This window comes from Plectropomus leopardus, chromosome 4 (genome assembly GCF_008729295.1).
Source record: "Plectropomus leopardus isolate mb chromosome 4, YSFRI_Pleo_2.0, whole genome shotgun sequence".
NCBI classification, from domain to species: domain Eukaryota; kingdom Metazoa; phylum Chordata; class Actinopteri; order Perciformes; family Serranidae; genus Plectropomus; species Plectropomus leopardus.
In genome coordinates, this window is record NC_056466.1 from 5,895,013 (window position 1) to 5,912,943 (window position 17,931).

Consider the following 17,931-nt stretch of genomic DNA (forward strand, 5'->3'; position numbering starts at 1 on the left):
AAATATGATTGTGACTGTGTGGATAAAGACAGTTAATGCTTGTATATTTGCACAGAGACCTGAAATACAGCTGATTACTCATTTCCAGCCATTATGCTAAGGGCAGCACGGTGGCATCGTGGTTAGCACTGTTGCCTTACAGCAAGAGGGTCCTTGGTTCAAAACCCGGTTGGAGAAGGGTCCGTGGGCGGGGGCTCTTCTGTGTGGAGTTTGCATGTTCTCCCTGTGTCTGTGTGGGCTCCAGGCTCCAGCTTCCTCCCACAGTCCAAAGACATGCAGCTCAGGGTGATTGGTGACTCTAAATCACACCTCAGGTGTGACTGTGAGCGTGTACAGTTGTCTGTCTATATGTAACAGCCCTGCAATAGTCTGGTGACCTGTCCAGGGTGTACCCCACCTTCCACCCGATGACAGCTGGGATAGGCTGATTGTTCATATTTACCATATGACAGCAGTCACTCATCTAATCATCAAGTTTAGCATAACTTCCTTTAGACAAATATGAATAAAACACATTGTAAATATGTTATCTTCAGGGTGCTTTAAACACACAATGATCACTGTAGACACCCACACACATTTAACAAACAAGTCTTTCTTTGCTGCCATACATCTTGATAACGTTACACTTTCAGACAGACAGTTAACAAACAGCTGATTCATTCTTTCATTCTGGCGCAGACAATACTGATAAAGTGGTCTTGTTTAAACAAAGTCAGTACAGACAGCCAAAAAGATACTGTATGTGTTTGTGTGACGTAGAGAGAGAACCAACTTGTAACAGACAGCGCTGATAGACACACACACACACACACACACGACTGAGGAGAACCAGACAGACAGGTCCTTATTCACAGAGAGTACATCTCCGTGAAGCAGGTTGTGTAAGACAGGGAGTGCCCGAAACACACACAGACGAAGACAAAGACAAAAACAAATGTGAAAGTACAAGCTTTGAACTGGTACAGTAAACATTGTGTGGAGTCACGTGTGTTTACTCAGTTGAAAGAGTGTACTGTTATTGCCTTATGTTGATGTTGTTAACAGTGTGTGTAAGTGTGTATTTCACTCAACAAACAAACTGATATAAATATCACTCAGTCAGGACCAGTCAAGAAAAAACACTTCTTCAATCCAAACACTAGCAATACAGACTCCTGCACTTTAATATTTATTTTGTACCTCCATTTTTTATTTGTAGCTCTACTTTTATTCCATTTGTATTTTTTGTACAGTATATTAATATTTGTACAGTATATTGATCTTTATCTATTATATGTTATTCTTATATATCGTATGTCATTCTATTTAACCTTTAACCTTTATCTTATCTTCTTAGCAGCTTTTAAATTAAGCTTTATTGCAGTTATTGGTATTTGGCCTTATCTTTTCTGGGCCCCCCCTGCCCTTCCACGTGCTTATGTGGAAAGCGTTAAATAGGAACAACACACGTTCCTGCCCTTCCTGTGCATACAAAGAAAGCCTGAGGCAGGGAGAGCAGCAGCAAAATGAGAACAAACCCCCCACATAAGGGCATCTTTTCTTGTCTCAGAGCCAGTGTTTGTCCGTTCTGGGCTACCATAGAAAGATGGATATCTACGTGGATGAGGACCTGCTCCCTATGCAGATATGAATGCCTCGTTCTAAGGTAACAAAAACACGATTCTTATTTTCATGTGATTGTACACTAAAGAAAACATACTTATTATACTTCATTTCTGCCAGTATTTCCCCCTAAACCCCTCACACTGGACCTTTAAAGACTTTGAATGTTTTTGTGTAATCTGGCCAACCAGTGTTTGTCTACAGTGTTTGTGTTTGTCAACGCCTACATCGTCATGGAGAAAACATGTCAAAATCTTTTCTAGTGTATTTACTGAGTGTTGAAATTCTGCTGTATTTCACAAACTGACTTTAAATGTAGCGCGGTTCTATGTTATTAGGCATTTCTGCTTCTTTGAGATATTGACAGAGACAGACAGGAAAAGCAGGGTGGAGAGAGGGGATGACATGCAGCGAAGGGCCCGAGCCAGGCCCGAACTTGAGTAATGTTTCACACTCTACACTGGACGCTGTACTCCCTATCATACATCAGTGTTGCCTTGACGTCACACTCACAAAATGTCACCAGGCCTATTTTAGGGGAAATCCTGTATCACACAATTTTGTTGTATTTCTACAGTTTCCTTCCCATTTATAAAGATAACAATGTACTCTCTCAGTGGTTTCTGATATTATGGTGACATCACGAAAAAGTAAGTGATGATAAACAGTCAGATGATCAGACGTTTCAAACAAATCTCCTCAATAAGTTAAACAAAAGACGAACAGTAGAATTATTATCAGAACTACCTGTTTTTATCCACCACAGTTTAAAGTCCAACTTCCTGATTCACCTTTTTCTTTTACTGTAAATTTATACGCACGCACGTGCATGCACACACACACACACACACACATTTATGTGTGTAATAAAAGGTTGTTCAGGTGACCTCACTTTCAGTTTTACACCAAAATAAATTGTTTAGAGACTGTAGTTTATTTATCACAGGGGTGGGGTGGCTGGGACGTGACTTGCATGTAGGAAAATGCATGACCCTCCCTCTAAAATAAATAACCATATATATTTTTTATATTTCGAAGTTGAAAAATCCTTAAGTCAAAAAAAAAATTCACAATTGACATGCAGCCACAGCACAGAATTAATTGATTTATTTTTTTTACAAGAATTGATTGAAAATTCAAATTCAAATGAGATGTGTGGAATGGTTTTGACAAAATATCACTAATTTAAGTTAAGAAACCAAGTTAATAGACATGCCTCCATTGTTGTGCATCATTCCCTTCCTTGTCGTAAATAACGAACAGTCCCTTAGATTATCTTGCTGAACTTTTTGGGTTATTTGCACCTTGTTGGATCATGTAGGCTATCATACCCTTTTGTTATAGTGATGTTGCTGCGTTGCCAGATCTCAGCAGTTAGCTCAATTTTGTAGGTAGGCCCACAATGACATAATAGATAAAAAGAATGGTTAAAACTACAAAAAACAAGGCCTAAATTGTAATAAATAGTTATTTTTCTTTAGTTGTGGGCAGAGGTGGGGACCTGTTGTGACTTAATGTGTCAGACTAGAGTAGTGAGACTTGTTTGACTAACATGGATAAAAGATTTTATTTTGACCTAGTATTCATGACTTGAGTCTTGAATTAGACTTGAGAAAGATAACTCTAAATGATTTTTTAAATTAAATATTTGCATTTTTTTCTATGTATTGAAAAGTTAAGTGTTTGAAACGCGATCGGGTGATTTCAAGTGCAATGCGCGCAAACCTGGCAACCCAGCAGGACACGGCAGACCGGCGGAGGCACGTAGCACAGACGGAGCAAACCCTCATCCAAAAATAATAAAATTAGGATAAAACGTCCTTTTGTCGATGGCGGTAGCGAGAAGAAGCTGTCTGCAAGTTCACCATAACATCCCACTAAAACCGTCACGACAAAACCCTCAAAGAAAGGTATGTAAATGTGTCTTTTAGCTAACTTGTTAGCTCAACGGCTGGTTAACCGTTAGCTAGAAAGCTAACTTTTCACCCGAGCAGCTCCATTAGAATAAGAAGACGCCATCTTGGTAACCGGTATCCAGATTTCATTAAGAATCTATGGTTTCTTTTGACATGACTGACATGTTTGATTGTAGTAATGACCTCTTGCTTGACGTTTTTACACTTAATAAGTAGTTAAATAACAGTCAAATATACCTATAAACATTCTGACTTGTTAGAATATGAAGTCATATATCCATAATGTAATTTTGACTAGTAGCAATTCTAAGTAAAGGTATCTAGTCTACATTGTATTGCTCAATAGTCAAGTTGTTTATTTTCGATATAAACAATTTCGGCTCTTACTAGAGAGCATGTTAATTTTAGATATTTGTAACTTAATTTCAACTAGGGTTGTGGTATGAGTGTTTCACAATGTGAAAACCATCTCAGAAAATGTTAAATATTGCAGTGCCACTGTATTACAGAATCATTATCATTACAGTCACCCTTAAACGAATCAAAATATAAAGGCCTTTTTTAGTTAAACATTTTTATTTTTAACTTAAACGTGATGTTTTTTAATTAAAAGTATGTGTAAAAAAATCTGTTTTGAAATTTAACTAAAATTAGGGTGAGATTCTCTATCTCGTCGATTTTTTTACATTACCAAAAACAAGCAAATGTAGCCTACGCAGTACTATAACCATCAATTTTTATACCATGGTATACGTTTGATGTCTGAGAAGATGAAGCAGGATTTATAGACACATTTTATTTTACATTTTTCATTTTTAAACTGCATTTAAAAAATATACCTTGTACCTTGAAAGCAATATACAGCTGCAACTCAATTTTAAACTAGTCAGATTTCACTATTGACCTCTATTTAAACTCAGTCCTAGATATCTATAATTCAGTTTTGATGTGTTACCAATCAAAGTCAACATATCCATGATGTACATTTGTAATTTTGACTTGAGTTGCAGTTCAAGTTAATGATGATAAAAACTTCGTTTTCCCTAGTCAAAATGTTTATTATTGATATCAACAATTCAATTCTTTCTAGTGAAAATGTAGTTATCTACAATTGCCAGTGCAATGTAGATATAAAATTTCAGTTCTGATTAGTCAAAAATAAATCATTGATATGTCAGTGTGGAATTGCAATTAGTAAAATCTAATTTAAGATTACATCTAGAATTGCAGTTGTAAGCAGTGGAAACTGGGCTATATTCATATGAGTAGCAACTATATTTGAGAGTTTTACCATTCCTATCATAATGAAGTATTGATTTTTAGATATCAAAAAGGCCATTCCAGCAGTCAAAAATGTCATTTTAAATGTCTTCATTGACATACACGCTTATCTGAAATCATAATGGTAATATTGGATTCATATCTAACTTTGTGGTAATTTGCAAGTCCAGTGGTTCTGTTTTATTTATTGATATGACACCCATGCCTGCATATCTGAAATGATTTGTTGATATGTGAGACATATCAGTCAATAACAAAACATTTATTTAATATCTGAAATCGGTAATGACATTTCTACTAGTTACAATCCTTTTTGAATATGTGGACATTTAGTTGTAGATATCTGTAATCATTATTCTTACCAGTGAAAGAGAAATTACTTATCTCTATAATTAAATTAAAGACATCTATGAATCAGCTGTGACTAGTCCAAATATAATGTTTACATTTGTAAATATATCTATAACATGTCAAGTTATTTAACAGACATGTTAAACAAGCAGTTTTTGACATGTTAAAATGTAATTTCTACTCATAAAAAGTAAATGACTAGCAGTTAGCCGAGGGCTGCTCGATTATGGCAAAAATCACAATCATTTTTGTCAGTATTGATATTGATAATACTGCGTGCGGTGCATGTCGATGGGGTTGTCCTTTTCTCCTTTTGTTTTTTCATTATTTGGTTGTAGATCACTTTGTGTTTAAACTTCAGATGATTAAAAAGATTTGAGGCGTTGCCATGTGGTGCAGACACCACCATGTAGAAAATCACACTTTATTCTTTTTTTTGCTCCATGTTGGACGCAACGTAATTTGTTTTGCCTAACTTGCTCACCAAACGCTGTTACTCTTCTCCTATCACCTTTCCTCACGCTGATACAACTTGCCTTACTGGTATTATTGGCTACAGGTGTTGAGCTTGGCTGAGGGAAGGAGGGGCGAAAATGCACATGCACGTGGCATTCAGGGCACAATTACATTGTTTTTGTAATTGTTGGGAGCCGGCATTGCAATTCGATTAGTTGCAGCCCTATTGATAAAATGTTAAAGGGCTTGCTGTAGACTTATAGCAGGGACTCGAACTGGGTCTTGTTTGAGACTTTAAGGTTAAGACTTGCTTGTCACTTGCACATGTTGTAAGATATTCATGGGTACAAGCTGCCTGTTTTAAAATGCTAGCTTCCAGAGCGTCATATGCTGATGCGAGGAAACTGATTGTGATGATGCAGAAATCTTAAGGAAAGTCTGCGAGACCGTAGCTCAGAAAGTGTAGCAGTAGGAGGAAGCTTTCACAACAGATGTTTAGATCCTGGCAGCTAACAGGAATCTGCGGTGCTTTGTGTGCCTCTCATGGCCTCATGATCTGTCAAAACAGAGTCAACATTCGCAGATTTCTTATGGGGCTGATTCCAAGTAACTTGTCTTGTGGGTTTTTTTATTTACTTTTCTTCCGTTTCAGGGACACATGTTCTTTTCCACTGAACCTCTCAAACTGAAAGTTTATTGTGGCAAACACAGACTGTTAGATAAGCGATATGCGCAGGCACACATTAGGATGTGGTAAATACGGCCAGATCATTTATGAGGAGCTGCAGAGTAGACCTCAGTCTTAAATTAGACAGTTTCAGTAAGCCTGCCTGCTCCTGGTTCCAGAGAAACACAAACATCTTTGAAGTCCTCCCCCACACTTGTGTTTTCACACTTAATGACAAAAATATGAACCACATTTCCCCTGAAGCCAGCACAAAGACTAGAATGGGCTGACCTTTGTAAAACCTGACGACCAATAGCCAGTCTAGTCACCACTGGCCAGGCGTTTTCTCTGGTGCATTATGCTGCCTGATAAGCTGATTCTGTTAGCCTTTGATGCTGGTCAAGTGATAATTAGGGGAAATACAGTATTTCTGGGTCACTGAAACTAGTAATGACGCAGACACTCAAACATGCACACTAACTTATGGATCTTTGTAGAGACATAAAAGTGTGATATGACACAGAAGAACTAACAGAATTTGTTATTTTCTTAACACCATAAATGCACTTTTAATGCATTATCAAGCCATGACTTCTGTTCTAATATAATTCTGATTCAACTTAACATACAAAATGTCATAATTATAGTGAAGCTAATTGCGGTGTGTTTTGGTAGTTACTAATTCCTGGTCCGGTGAATGAATGTCTGACAGCGAATGTGCCGGAGTCAGCAGGATGGCATCTTTGACTGTGGCGAGCAGCCAGAGCGTTTAAGCCCGCAGCACCTCTACATATTGTTCTGTCTGCCACGCAACAAAACCAGGGCCTCCACTGCAAAATACAGCCAAGAGCAGCACTGAGCTGCAGACAGACGAGGCAGGTCAGGGGGCTGCTGGTGCACAAGTCGCGCAAACATTTCTTTGCTCATATTCCGTTTTGATTTGTTGGTGTTGGTCGAATAATGACCAGCAACGAGGAGGCCAGACCATTTGATACCATGACAACAGCTGCCCTAGAGGTGAGTTATAGTCCATCCACGCTCTGTAACTTCTCTGAACTTTTTTGTTTTGTTGTGCATTTTGTTTCATTCTGTTAAAGTGATTTGGTAAAATAACTTTTCAGATGTGTTTGCCACAAAACACTCAGGGGGATGATAGAAGGTCCAGACAGGAACGAGAGGAGAAACTGATCCTGACAGCCTGGCAGAGCATGGTGAGTACACGAGGAAGGAAAATCCTCTAAACCGTATCTACTAAAATGTGATCAGTTTAAATTAAAGAAGCAGTGTGTAAGATTTAGTGGCATCTAACAGTAATATCTGCAGAGTGCAACCAGCTGGAACTTCTTTTTTAATGTTCCGTGTTCAGGAGGTTTTAACAGGGAGCCGAATTATCCGCAGAGGTCTGTTTTTTTCCGAAGCAAACGGACAAGTTTATTCGAACTGGTAAAAACAGTTTAACGTGACAAGTCAGTGTTTGTATGACGCTCTTTGGCTCGTCTGAGACGGGCCACTAGCTCAACACTTATGTGTGCTCACCTTTTTTTCTCGGACAACGGACAAGATCTGCTGATTCAAACCAGTAAAAATACTCAGGAAAGCAGTTTCATGTAAAAAATAAAATAAAATCTACTGTGTTGCTGTTAACTGTAGTGACTGACATTAAAATACAATAGTCCTATATAGAGACAGTGTTTGTTTTGTCCATTCAAACTTGGTGTGGAAACATGGTGGTTCAACATGGTGATTTCTGTAAACAAGGATCCACTCCCTATATAGACATAAAGACTCATTCTGAAGTAACAAAAACACAAAAAATTATACACACGGAAAAGCTACTTAAGTGCTGTTTATCACAAGCTTTGGTCTTATTTATCCCTGTGCTTACAGTGAAATTTTATTAGGTGTTTGAAAATGTTATTATTTGTTTGCTGATAAAGCACTAAAGCAAGTTTTTAACACTGTGTGGATGTTATGAAATCCAATTTGAAATTGGCAGGATGAGAACTAGTTAGCTAAATAAACAAGGTTGCATAAGGTTTTATTGTGATGTGTTCAAGGTCAGCTCAGTAAAATGACTAGGCATAGGTAAATATCATGATGTGTTCAAATGTAACATCAAGAAAAAAAATAGTTTTAGGAGAGAAACTTGAATAATTCACTTGTTTGGGTGAGAAATTTGTTTTCCCAGTAATTTAAAATTTAATGCTGCTGGTGTATTTAATGTTATAATGAAGGGGCCCTGTCACATCAGTTATGTTTACTGAAAGCTCAGATCGTCAAGGAGTCTCGATAATTATATCAATATCAATAAAATTAACAATCCTCATCCCAAGTTATGACGGTATAAAAGAGCAATAGCAATACCAGTGTTAGTCTATTCATTGTTATTATTATTACTGTAAGTGATACTAGGTGGTCTAAAGGTCTAGATTTTAGTATTGTAGTGTTTCCACTATCAGCTGACATTTATTTTGCCTCTTGCAGTCCTCAGCTCTGCAGCAGCACAGTGTTTGTAAGGACTCCAGACCTCCAGGCCCGGCTCAGTCATTCCTGGCCAAGCAGAGGCAGTCCACCCAGGCCAGGAGGACGCTCTCCCCCCGGCTGCAGCCCAGGTAGGAGCCTCCATCTGCAGGGACAAATGGAGGCGTGCAGCCCACTCATGATGGAAAACAAGATTGTGGAAGAGGGTGTGAATTTCTTTTCTTTTCTTTTTTTTTCATTGAGTTAGTGTCTCTGCTCTGTTTGGTTTACTGGTAGCACCCCCTGCTGGTTAAAGTTGAAACTGGAGAGTATTTTGGGATTTGATGCAAAAACTAAGCAGAAAGTGTCATAAATTACAGTCTTTATCTGTTTTATATCGAGATATGTGTTCTTGTCAATAATGACCAAGTTTTCTGCTCCATTCCTCATTGTATAATATTTATACATTTATTTTTGTTGGTAAGATATCATTTCCTTTAGAAACAATGCAAAAACATACTCATTTTGTCATTAATGTAAAGCAGTTGTGTTATTCATTTAATTCGATAGCTGTTTAAATTAAATGCATTAGAAATCATTCTATTTACATGAACATTTTAGTAAACAAAGAAAATAAATTGGGAAAAATAAAACTGCCACCCATTATGTCTCTTCATTTCTGCACTATTTCTTTCCTGGCCAAATGTTGATTAATGCTAAAATACAAGTGCATAATTCGGTAGTAACAGGCAATATATTGATATACAATATACTGTGCATATAGGTGGAAAACCAGAAATATGTTTTTTTTTTCTTTTTTGAGGATTTGGTTTTAGTTTCATTTCTTTTGTTCATGTAGCTTTGACCTTGTTAGCCTAGATTAGCACAAAGACTGAAAGTAGGGGTAAACAATTGTGGCAATTGGGTAAACAAATGTCCTCACGAGTCCAAAGCAGTCTCATCTTGTATTTTTTGTGAACAACAATACTTAAAACATTATGGTTTAGAAGCAGCTGGCCTGATTACTAAGACAAACCTGTCTCATGGTGAAGTTGTTTCACTTTGACCAGTGACTCTTGAATGCACCGGTGAGTAATTTGCTGGTTACTCAGATAAAACATGTAAGGACACTTTTAAAGTTGTTTCTTCCTTTTTTTTTTTGATGGATATCCCCTGCGTCCAGTCTCTGTGTTAAACTAAGCGAAACATTATTAAACTTATTTTCTCTGCCCCGAAAGTGCAGACATAGAGTATCTATGACTAATTTCACTTGTGAAAACGTGCATTGAATCGAGCATTATGGTTTCATAGACTCAAAAGTTCACGGGAACATCACAAACTGACGTCCACCTAAGACCCGGTGAGCTCTGATCCCATGCTCACACTGCGAAAACGCTGCGGTTCATCGTAGGAGGGCACAGTGAGGAAGGACATTTTGTGTCCACCAAAGGGAGGTTTGGGGATGGAGGGCGCAGCTCTGTTGTGGTTGATTACCGGCTGGGAGCTGCAGTGCTCCAGACTGGAGTGGGCAGCCGGGTTAAACAGGAAGGCAGAGGGGTGACGGGAGGCGAAAGGAATGGCGGAGGCCGATTGAGTGGACGTCTCTCTTGAGAACTGGGGAGGAGGAGGCAGCAGGGACGCGGGAGCTTGGTTCTCCTCCTCGGGACTGTCTGCTTTAACTCTTTCCTCCCTCATCTGCCCCTCTTTGTCACTCTTCCCCTCCAATCCACTCACCTCCTTCTTCTCATTGACGACAGGGTGCCCTCCTCGCCTGTCCTGCTCTGCCCCAAACTGGACCTCCAGCAGAGGCGTTCTGATGCTCTTCTCCTCCCTGAAGCTGCACACTGTGCTCTGAGTTTCCTGCCCCAGCCCTGATGGCAGAGACCCGCCTTTACCTATTTTACCACTTTCATCATCGTCATCATCGCTCGTGCACTGGTCAATGCTGGGGGAGTGGCGCAGCCTCTGGAGCTGTGCTGAGGTGCGGCGAAGAGCCCCTCCCATGAAGCCAGTGGGGGAGGGGGCGGCGTTTAATAGGCGGTTGAAGAGGGCCATGTTGGGGTGACGACTAACCGACTCCTCCAGGTTCTCAGCAATGTCCTCCAGAGGCTGAAAGTGCATCTCCTCTTTAGGGATCCTGTCAAGAGATGTCAAAGTAATTGACCTGTAATTTTCCCCAAAATATCATACTTTACAGTTGTTATGGTGGATGTCTTTACTTCTTAAATCAAGGTCAAATGCTTTCAGTTTCATCAACCAAATTTTCCCACCCAGCTGGGGGGATTCAAACTGAAAGTGTCACAGTCATAAGTTGATCATATAAAGAACAAAAAGGTAAAACCCGGAGACTCACGCCATGTCAAAAGTGGACCCCTGAAAGGAGGGTTTGCGGAGGACAAAGAGAGTGGCAGCAGTGTAGGGGGGTCTTGGGTTGGAGTCGTTCCAGTAACGATCTCTCTCCATCATCGGCAGATCACCGTACATCTCATCCACCGCCATCATGGACACCTACAGAGCAAAACACACACACACACACATACACACACGCACACACACGCACTGATTAAGTATGGACAACAGCGAGCACAGGACCCCTTTCTATCAAAGTGAGACAAAGTGACATATTTTACAGGTATTTCATATTATAATCAACACATAGCAATAACATTGCGGTACAATTTATTAACTGCAGTTAAACTGAATAATGGATGCAATAACTGCTGGAAGTTTGTGTAAAACAAGCAGTTTGGATGCATTTTGAGCAGATTATTTCTTGTAACTCTTGCATCAGATGAGTTTTTCTTTTTTTAAATCCAATTCTCTGAAGGATGTGTTTTCAAATATGCATACTTAATTAGTTTCACTTTTTAACTTATTCAGTGTTTTCTTCTTTGCGATGCTTGAACACTTTCAAGTGCATTCTTTTCTAATTTCAAACAAGGCTGTTTTACAAAGAGTGAAGTCTCTGTAACTATAACTGTGTTCAGATCTTCATTATCCCTGTGTCCTGTGAGTTTTTCTTTCAAGTTTATATTTTGGATAATAATCTAAACATTAGAAACATCAATTTCATTCAGTTTTTTTTACAGGAATGAATGAAGTGCTGATATAAAGGCTAATTGTCCATACATTTTTAAAAAAAAAAAAAAAGTTGTCTTACTCCCTTTTAAATCTAGTAGGCCTTGCAATCTCCGTGAAGCTTTAGTGACCTCTAGTGTGGGTCAGGAGGACCCCTAGGTTGGAAACTAGTGGTATACAAATCCTATTATAGTTATATTGCACTTAAATGAAGTATTATAGCCTCTGATTTTTCATGAGGGACTGCAAAATGTCAGCCAAAACATATTGTTGAAGTGGGAAACCTGGAAATTTCTGTCTATCAGCCAGTTGGTCTCAAAGTCGTCATCATCTTCTCCAAAAGGGTTTATCAGCTGCTCCGCAACCTTCAGGACGTAACAGAAAGAGTAACAAGCTGAATACATGAATCATTGATGTTTTTTTTTTTAATCTTTGTATTCTGCTCAGGTATCTCTCTCTCCCTGACCTTGAGCCACCCGGCGTAAAAGAAGAACTGCAGCAGGGTGAAGATGGGAACGTAGAGGTCGAGGTCATGACCTGGATAGCCTTGATTGGGGTCCAGGAACTGGCGACCGATCAAACACACCAGGAAGAAACTGTACACTGCCAGAGTCACCACCTGTGGGGAAGATGGAGGTACTTTATCACCTGATTTTTCATCCATGCTTCTATTCATCTGTCCCGCAAAACACACAACATTGAAAATCCCATAATAGTTTTTATGATGTGATAAAAATGTAATGCAAAAAGTCGGCAAAGAATGACTGTAATTTAGCTCATTGCTTATTTGAGTAAAGGATAATTATTTAGGGTTTCTTTATCTTTTAACAGTTGAAGAAAACACATCATAACAGTTCTCAAGCAATAAAAACGTTCCCACTTTTGTCCTGCCAAACACAGGTACAACAGATGACCTTAACGAAAGACAAATTACACTTAGGTTTGCCAGTCAGCACCCGGGTCTTACGTATTTTTATTCTTACCTGTATGGCTTGATTTGATTTATTTAGCACATATTAAACACAACAATATTATACATTTTAAGAAAAGGAGACATGCGGTGGGGTTCCCTACGAAACTATCAGTACATACAATCTCCTAACATTAACTATCATTTAAAAAAATGAATTAATAAAGAAGGGGACAGGCACATAAGTTATTATGAAATTGGTTGTTAGCCATAAAGAGATTATTAAAAAAGGGAGGAAGTGTTTTGTTTAAAGAACCATGCAAAAATTGAGCAACTTGTTCAAGTGTTGGAAGTATTGGCTTTAGAGATGTGTGCCTTCTCTCCAATATAATGGAAATATAATATTGCTCAAAGCACCAAAAAAAAAAAAGAAAAAAACTGAATAGCAATGTCTCTCTCCATAAATCATGACCTGGTTACTCAAGACAATCCACAGACCTTGTTGTGAGCAAGTTCATGTAGAAACTATTGTCTTTCTACCCAAAAAAAAATCTGCAGCTAGGTCACATGACAGTTCAGCCGAGGAGGATGATATTAATGTTTATGTCCCATTAATGTCACAAGCACGAGCCTCTTGTCCACGACTGAACGCATGTTTCCTTTTCTTTTATTGTATGAAAACAGCAGTGAGGAAATCATGCTGCATCCTCAGCAGCAGAGCGCTTACCTGAGTGTAGACGAGAGGAACGCTGATCATGTCATAATGAAACAGCATGCTGCACTTCCCTCTGAACGCGTTCAGCTCCTGCACACACACAAAAGCAGCACGGAGACTCACTAAGGTCCCTTTACAGCATTTATCCTAATTCTTCTGTATTAATGTCTGTGCGCATTTACATCACAAACTGAATCTCAGTCAAAACAGAAGGACTGTAGTTCCTCATAATTAGTTGGCCTGTGTAATGGTTTGTGTGTGTGTGTGTGTGTGTGTGTGTGTAGTGCTGCACCTCCAGCAGTAGTTTGAGTGTGTGATCGTCTTTGATCCTGCCCTCGCAGCGGGCCACAGCTGCCAGGTTGGTGAACCAAACGCAGGGGATCCAGTATTTGTTATAGGGAGAGTGGAGACCCTCGAACTTCTTTCGTTCCTCTCTTGACATGAATCCTGCATAAACAGCAGACCAAAACACCTCCAATTCATTCAACCCCTACGAAAAAACTGCCTCACAGACAGGGAGGAATAAGGGATCAATACTCTGTATGCTGTCTGATTTCCAAATCAGTTATTATATAAGTGAGTGAGAACTAATTTCATGAGTCAAGAAAAGACACTTCAGCTCTATCAGTTAGAAAACAGCTTGTTAAAAACATTCTGTTACTGTTGAAATCTTGTTACAAACACATTAAGTCACGGTGTTAAATCAAACTTTGACGCCACTAAAAGTTGTATCACAGTACATTTAGAAAACAGCGAGGTGTCTTGTGATCTTGTAACTGACGTATGATAAACTCTTTTTTCTTTTATCAGCAGTGTATTTCAAGATGTGCCTGTCCTTGTGATTTCTCTGCTCGCTGCTGCAGAGAGCGTACAGGAGAGGAAACAACGCGGACTGATGACGTAAGTGTGTATTAGATCGCATCAATCCATCTACAGCACTTCCTGTCTCTTTATGAGTATGGTGTGAAAAAGTTAATGTGACATATAAAACTTAATGTAAATAATTGCTGAGAGGTGCACCGGCAAAACTAGTGTTTGTATTGTGCATTTGTATCGAGTGCATTTTTCACTATTTATTTGAAGTTCATTTAAAACTTGTTTGTTTAACTGTTTAAGATCATGAGTCACTGCAGTGAGCGCTGTTGGCTAATGATGCCCCCATCCCCACCCGCGTTCTTGTGCCTACTCACCAGCCTCCACCACGTGGTCCATGGTGGGGAAACGTTTGAACACCGCCGTGCTGACAGAGCGGAGGATGAGCAGGGCAGACAGACTGGCATAACGCATCATGGTTCGTCTCAGCAGGCGCCCTCTCTCATCGCTCCCCTGGAGGCCCCCCGACAGGACGCACATGAGCCTGTCAGGGAGCGGGATGCTGGTGTACTGGCTCCACCAGCGGTTCACCACCAGGGTCACATAGAAACCTGCAGACAGCAGAGGAGGAGAGACGCAGGTGATTATTCTACAGACCAGACCTTCTTTTTCTCTTTCTCCAAAATACCAGTGTTGCAATGAACCACAGTCACAATCATTTATATCCATAATTTGTCAGATAATCAATATTGTAATTATTAAAGGTCCAGTGTGAAGGATTTAGGGGCACCTATTGGCATAAATTGTATATAAGATCCATTACGATATTTTCATTAGTTTATAATCACCTGAAAAGAAGAATTGTGTTTTCCTTCCTCAGAATGAGCTGTGTCCATCTACATATGCAGCATGGATTTATAAAGAGAGCTGGATACAGCTGTGGAGGCGGGGCCCATTCGTTTCTATGGAAGTTACGAAATGGCACATGAAGCCAAAAAAGTTCAGCTGCCACATATAAAAATATTCGGATGATCAGCACTGCTTTCACATTTTGTGAAATGTGAAAGCAGTGCAGTTAGAGCAGGAGCTGCAGAGACTTCCACCAGCTGAGCTGAATTCATCTATTTTAGCGCTCCGCTAACTTGTACAGGGATACAGTTATTCAGCTGTGTGGTTCTTCTAGTTTTTACAAATGTTATCGGAGTCATCTCGCAGGGGTTGTGATGCTGAAAAAAAGTCCACTGATTTACAAATGTCTGCTTTGACATGTAAGTCAATGGGAAAAAAGTCTTTTTGGGCGGCATGGTATTACCTGACAAATGTCATTATGCTGTTTTACAACTAAAAAATGGACTTCACAGGCTTGCACACTGTCTGGGAGCCTGATATTTAGCAAGTCCTCTTCCTCAGAGTCCGCCATGTTGTTCTACAGTAGCCCAGAACGGACAAATCAAACACTGGCTGTGCTTTTTGTGACTGCCATCATCTTTCTCCTACATGCTTGGCACACAGAAGAAATTTCAGATCTGCAAACTCTCTGCTACATGCCACTAAATCCTGCGCACTAGACCTTTAAATCAGATATATATTACCGTTCTCTTTATTACCTACAATGATTATATTTATATATCCAATGCAACATTGGTCATGCATATGTGTCCCAAAACTATAAATCTATCAAACAGAGGTGTTTCCTTCACATGGAAACTTACCAAAAGTTGTGTTCATTTCTGTCTGCTCACTTCTGTTATTTAGCAAATCATTCCCATCTACAATCCCAAAATAAGAGACGTGACACTTAAACACATCTGGGACGTACTGTAGCTCAAAGTCTGGCGCTTCTTCTGTTATCCAAAAATTGACAAGAACAAGATTAGTGCTTACCCAGAACAAAGGACATGGGGATGAGACTAGCGTAGTGGTTGCAGTAAATTGCCAGCTTCTCAAAATACCTCTTCTGATCATCATACAGGAAAAATCTAAAAGAGAAACAGCGGCACACAGTGACTGTAAGTCAAAGCACAGATCAAAGTGTCAGCAGTGTTTCCTGACGCCGTCCTCTGTCTTACCTGTAAGTGATGCTGATGGCGGTGTACATGGCAAAGAAAGCCAGGAACTCTTTATACAACACCTTGTAGATGCTGCCTTTCCAGGCCAGAAGCAGTTTGGAGAAGCCACAGAAACGGGCATTTGCAACTCTGGCTGTGTAGGTGACAGTCATTGGTGACAGCCGGATTTTAGGTCCTCAAAAAATGCAATGCAAACAGCCACGTCTGTGAATGCACATGCAGTGGTGACGTAACAAGTTTAGGTGGATCAGAAGACAAAAAGAGATCATACTTATGCTGTTTATCTGAGAAAATCGTTCACCTAAGAATCCAAAAACCAACAACAAAAAAACCTCTGGTGATTTATTTACTTCCCCAAAATAAAATATATTCCCATTAGCTTCAGGGAATAAACCCACTGAAATTTAGGCAAAGTGCTTGATTTCTTTCATTAGGGAGATGAACAACATCAGAAGAAAAGGACCCCAAAATTAGCAAGAAATTACTAAAGTACTAGAAAATTAACTGAAAATTTAAGTAATAAACAAAAACAAACAAAAAGTTATAATAATTCTGTGAAATAATTTTAAATATATAATTATAAGTAGAAATATAGTTTTCTGTACACATTTCCCTAGCTTTAAAAAAAATCTAAATCTACTGTTTTCCTGTAATTTGCATGCTCACTGCCTTTTCCCCATGTTATCCAGGGGAAAAATGAAACCAATTAGCTTAATTAGTCCAGGTTTAGACGCTCGTGAAAGGCGTCTGAACGCAGCACGAGAAAGTTACGTCAATACAGGTTTTAAAGGGTCAATTAACTAACTAATAAGTTATTTCTGGTGTATCTTTTTGGTAGAAAAAAATATCTTCTTACCTTTAGTAGTGTTTTTCGAGATGAATGTGCCTCAGCGCATCTCTGTGCGTAATTGGCACCACTGGAGAGGCGCATTCACATTTTCACTTAACCCTGTAGTCCTCTCTGTGCTCGCCAGCGGTGTTTCTTCAAAGAGCTCATAACCCAGATATCCCCTGGCGTAAGCTCGGTTAACTCGCGGCTCGGTCGGCTGCATGGCAGTAATCCTCGGAGCCTCCTCGGTGCGGCCAGTGGTCAGTGCGCCCCGGGGTAAATCCCCAAAACGAGGAGGAGGAGCTCGTTAGCGCGGCCCCCGACCGGGAGAGCGCGGCTCGCTGATGGACCGCAAGCGACAGGCCGCAGCGCCGGGGCACAAGGAGCGCACAGGACCGTACAGTACAGCAGCGCATTATGAAACACGAGCAAGTGAACCATAGTGAACTGTCGTGTTAAGTGATATGTAAACAATCAATTTCAGCGGTTACAGGTTTACAATTATGCTTGTTGAAGTGCAAAAAGTATATTTAAAGCAGTATACCATTGTTTTTTGTTTTTTTTAAAAAATACGTCTTCCTGCTTCCATCTTTTAAAACTTTTTTAATTCCTCAAGAAAAAAGAAATCCCAGTTGGGTGTAATTATCCCACTTGTTCCCTATTCAGTGACTCACCAGGAAATATTTTTTCAAAAGGAAATAATTTATTAAGATTCAACAATAACCTTTAATGACTTGGATATTTAAAGCAGTGACACTAGCTGTGCCTGTAATGTCAGCGA

General features: G+C 39.6%; 1 protein-coding gene across 1 annotated transcript; it reads right to left on the minus strand.

Annotated features, from left to right (window-relative positions):
* Window positions 1-10,086: 10,086 nt before the first annotated feature.
* Window positions 10,087-16,473, minus strand: best2 (bestrophin 2). Its single transcript, XM_042485743.1, has 9 exons — window positions 16,322-16,473; window positions 16,137-16,231; window positions 14,630-14,863; window positions 13,732-13,886; window positions 13,452-13,529; window positions 12,281-12,433; window positions 12,099-12,179; window positions 11,090-11,244; window positions 10,087-10,873 (listed from the first exon to the last, which is right to left on the minus strand). Exons 1-9 carry the CDS (start codon window positions 16,471-16,473, stop codon window positions 10,087-10,089), a joined length of 1,890 nt encoding a protein of 629 aa, XP_042341677.1.
* Window positions 16,474-17,931: the final 1,458 nt, after the last annotated feature.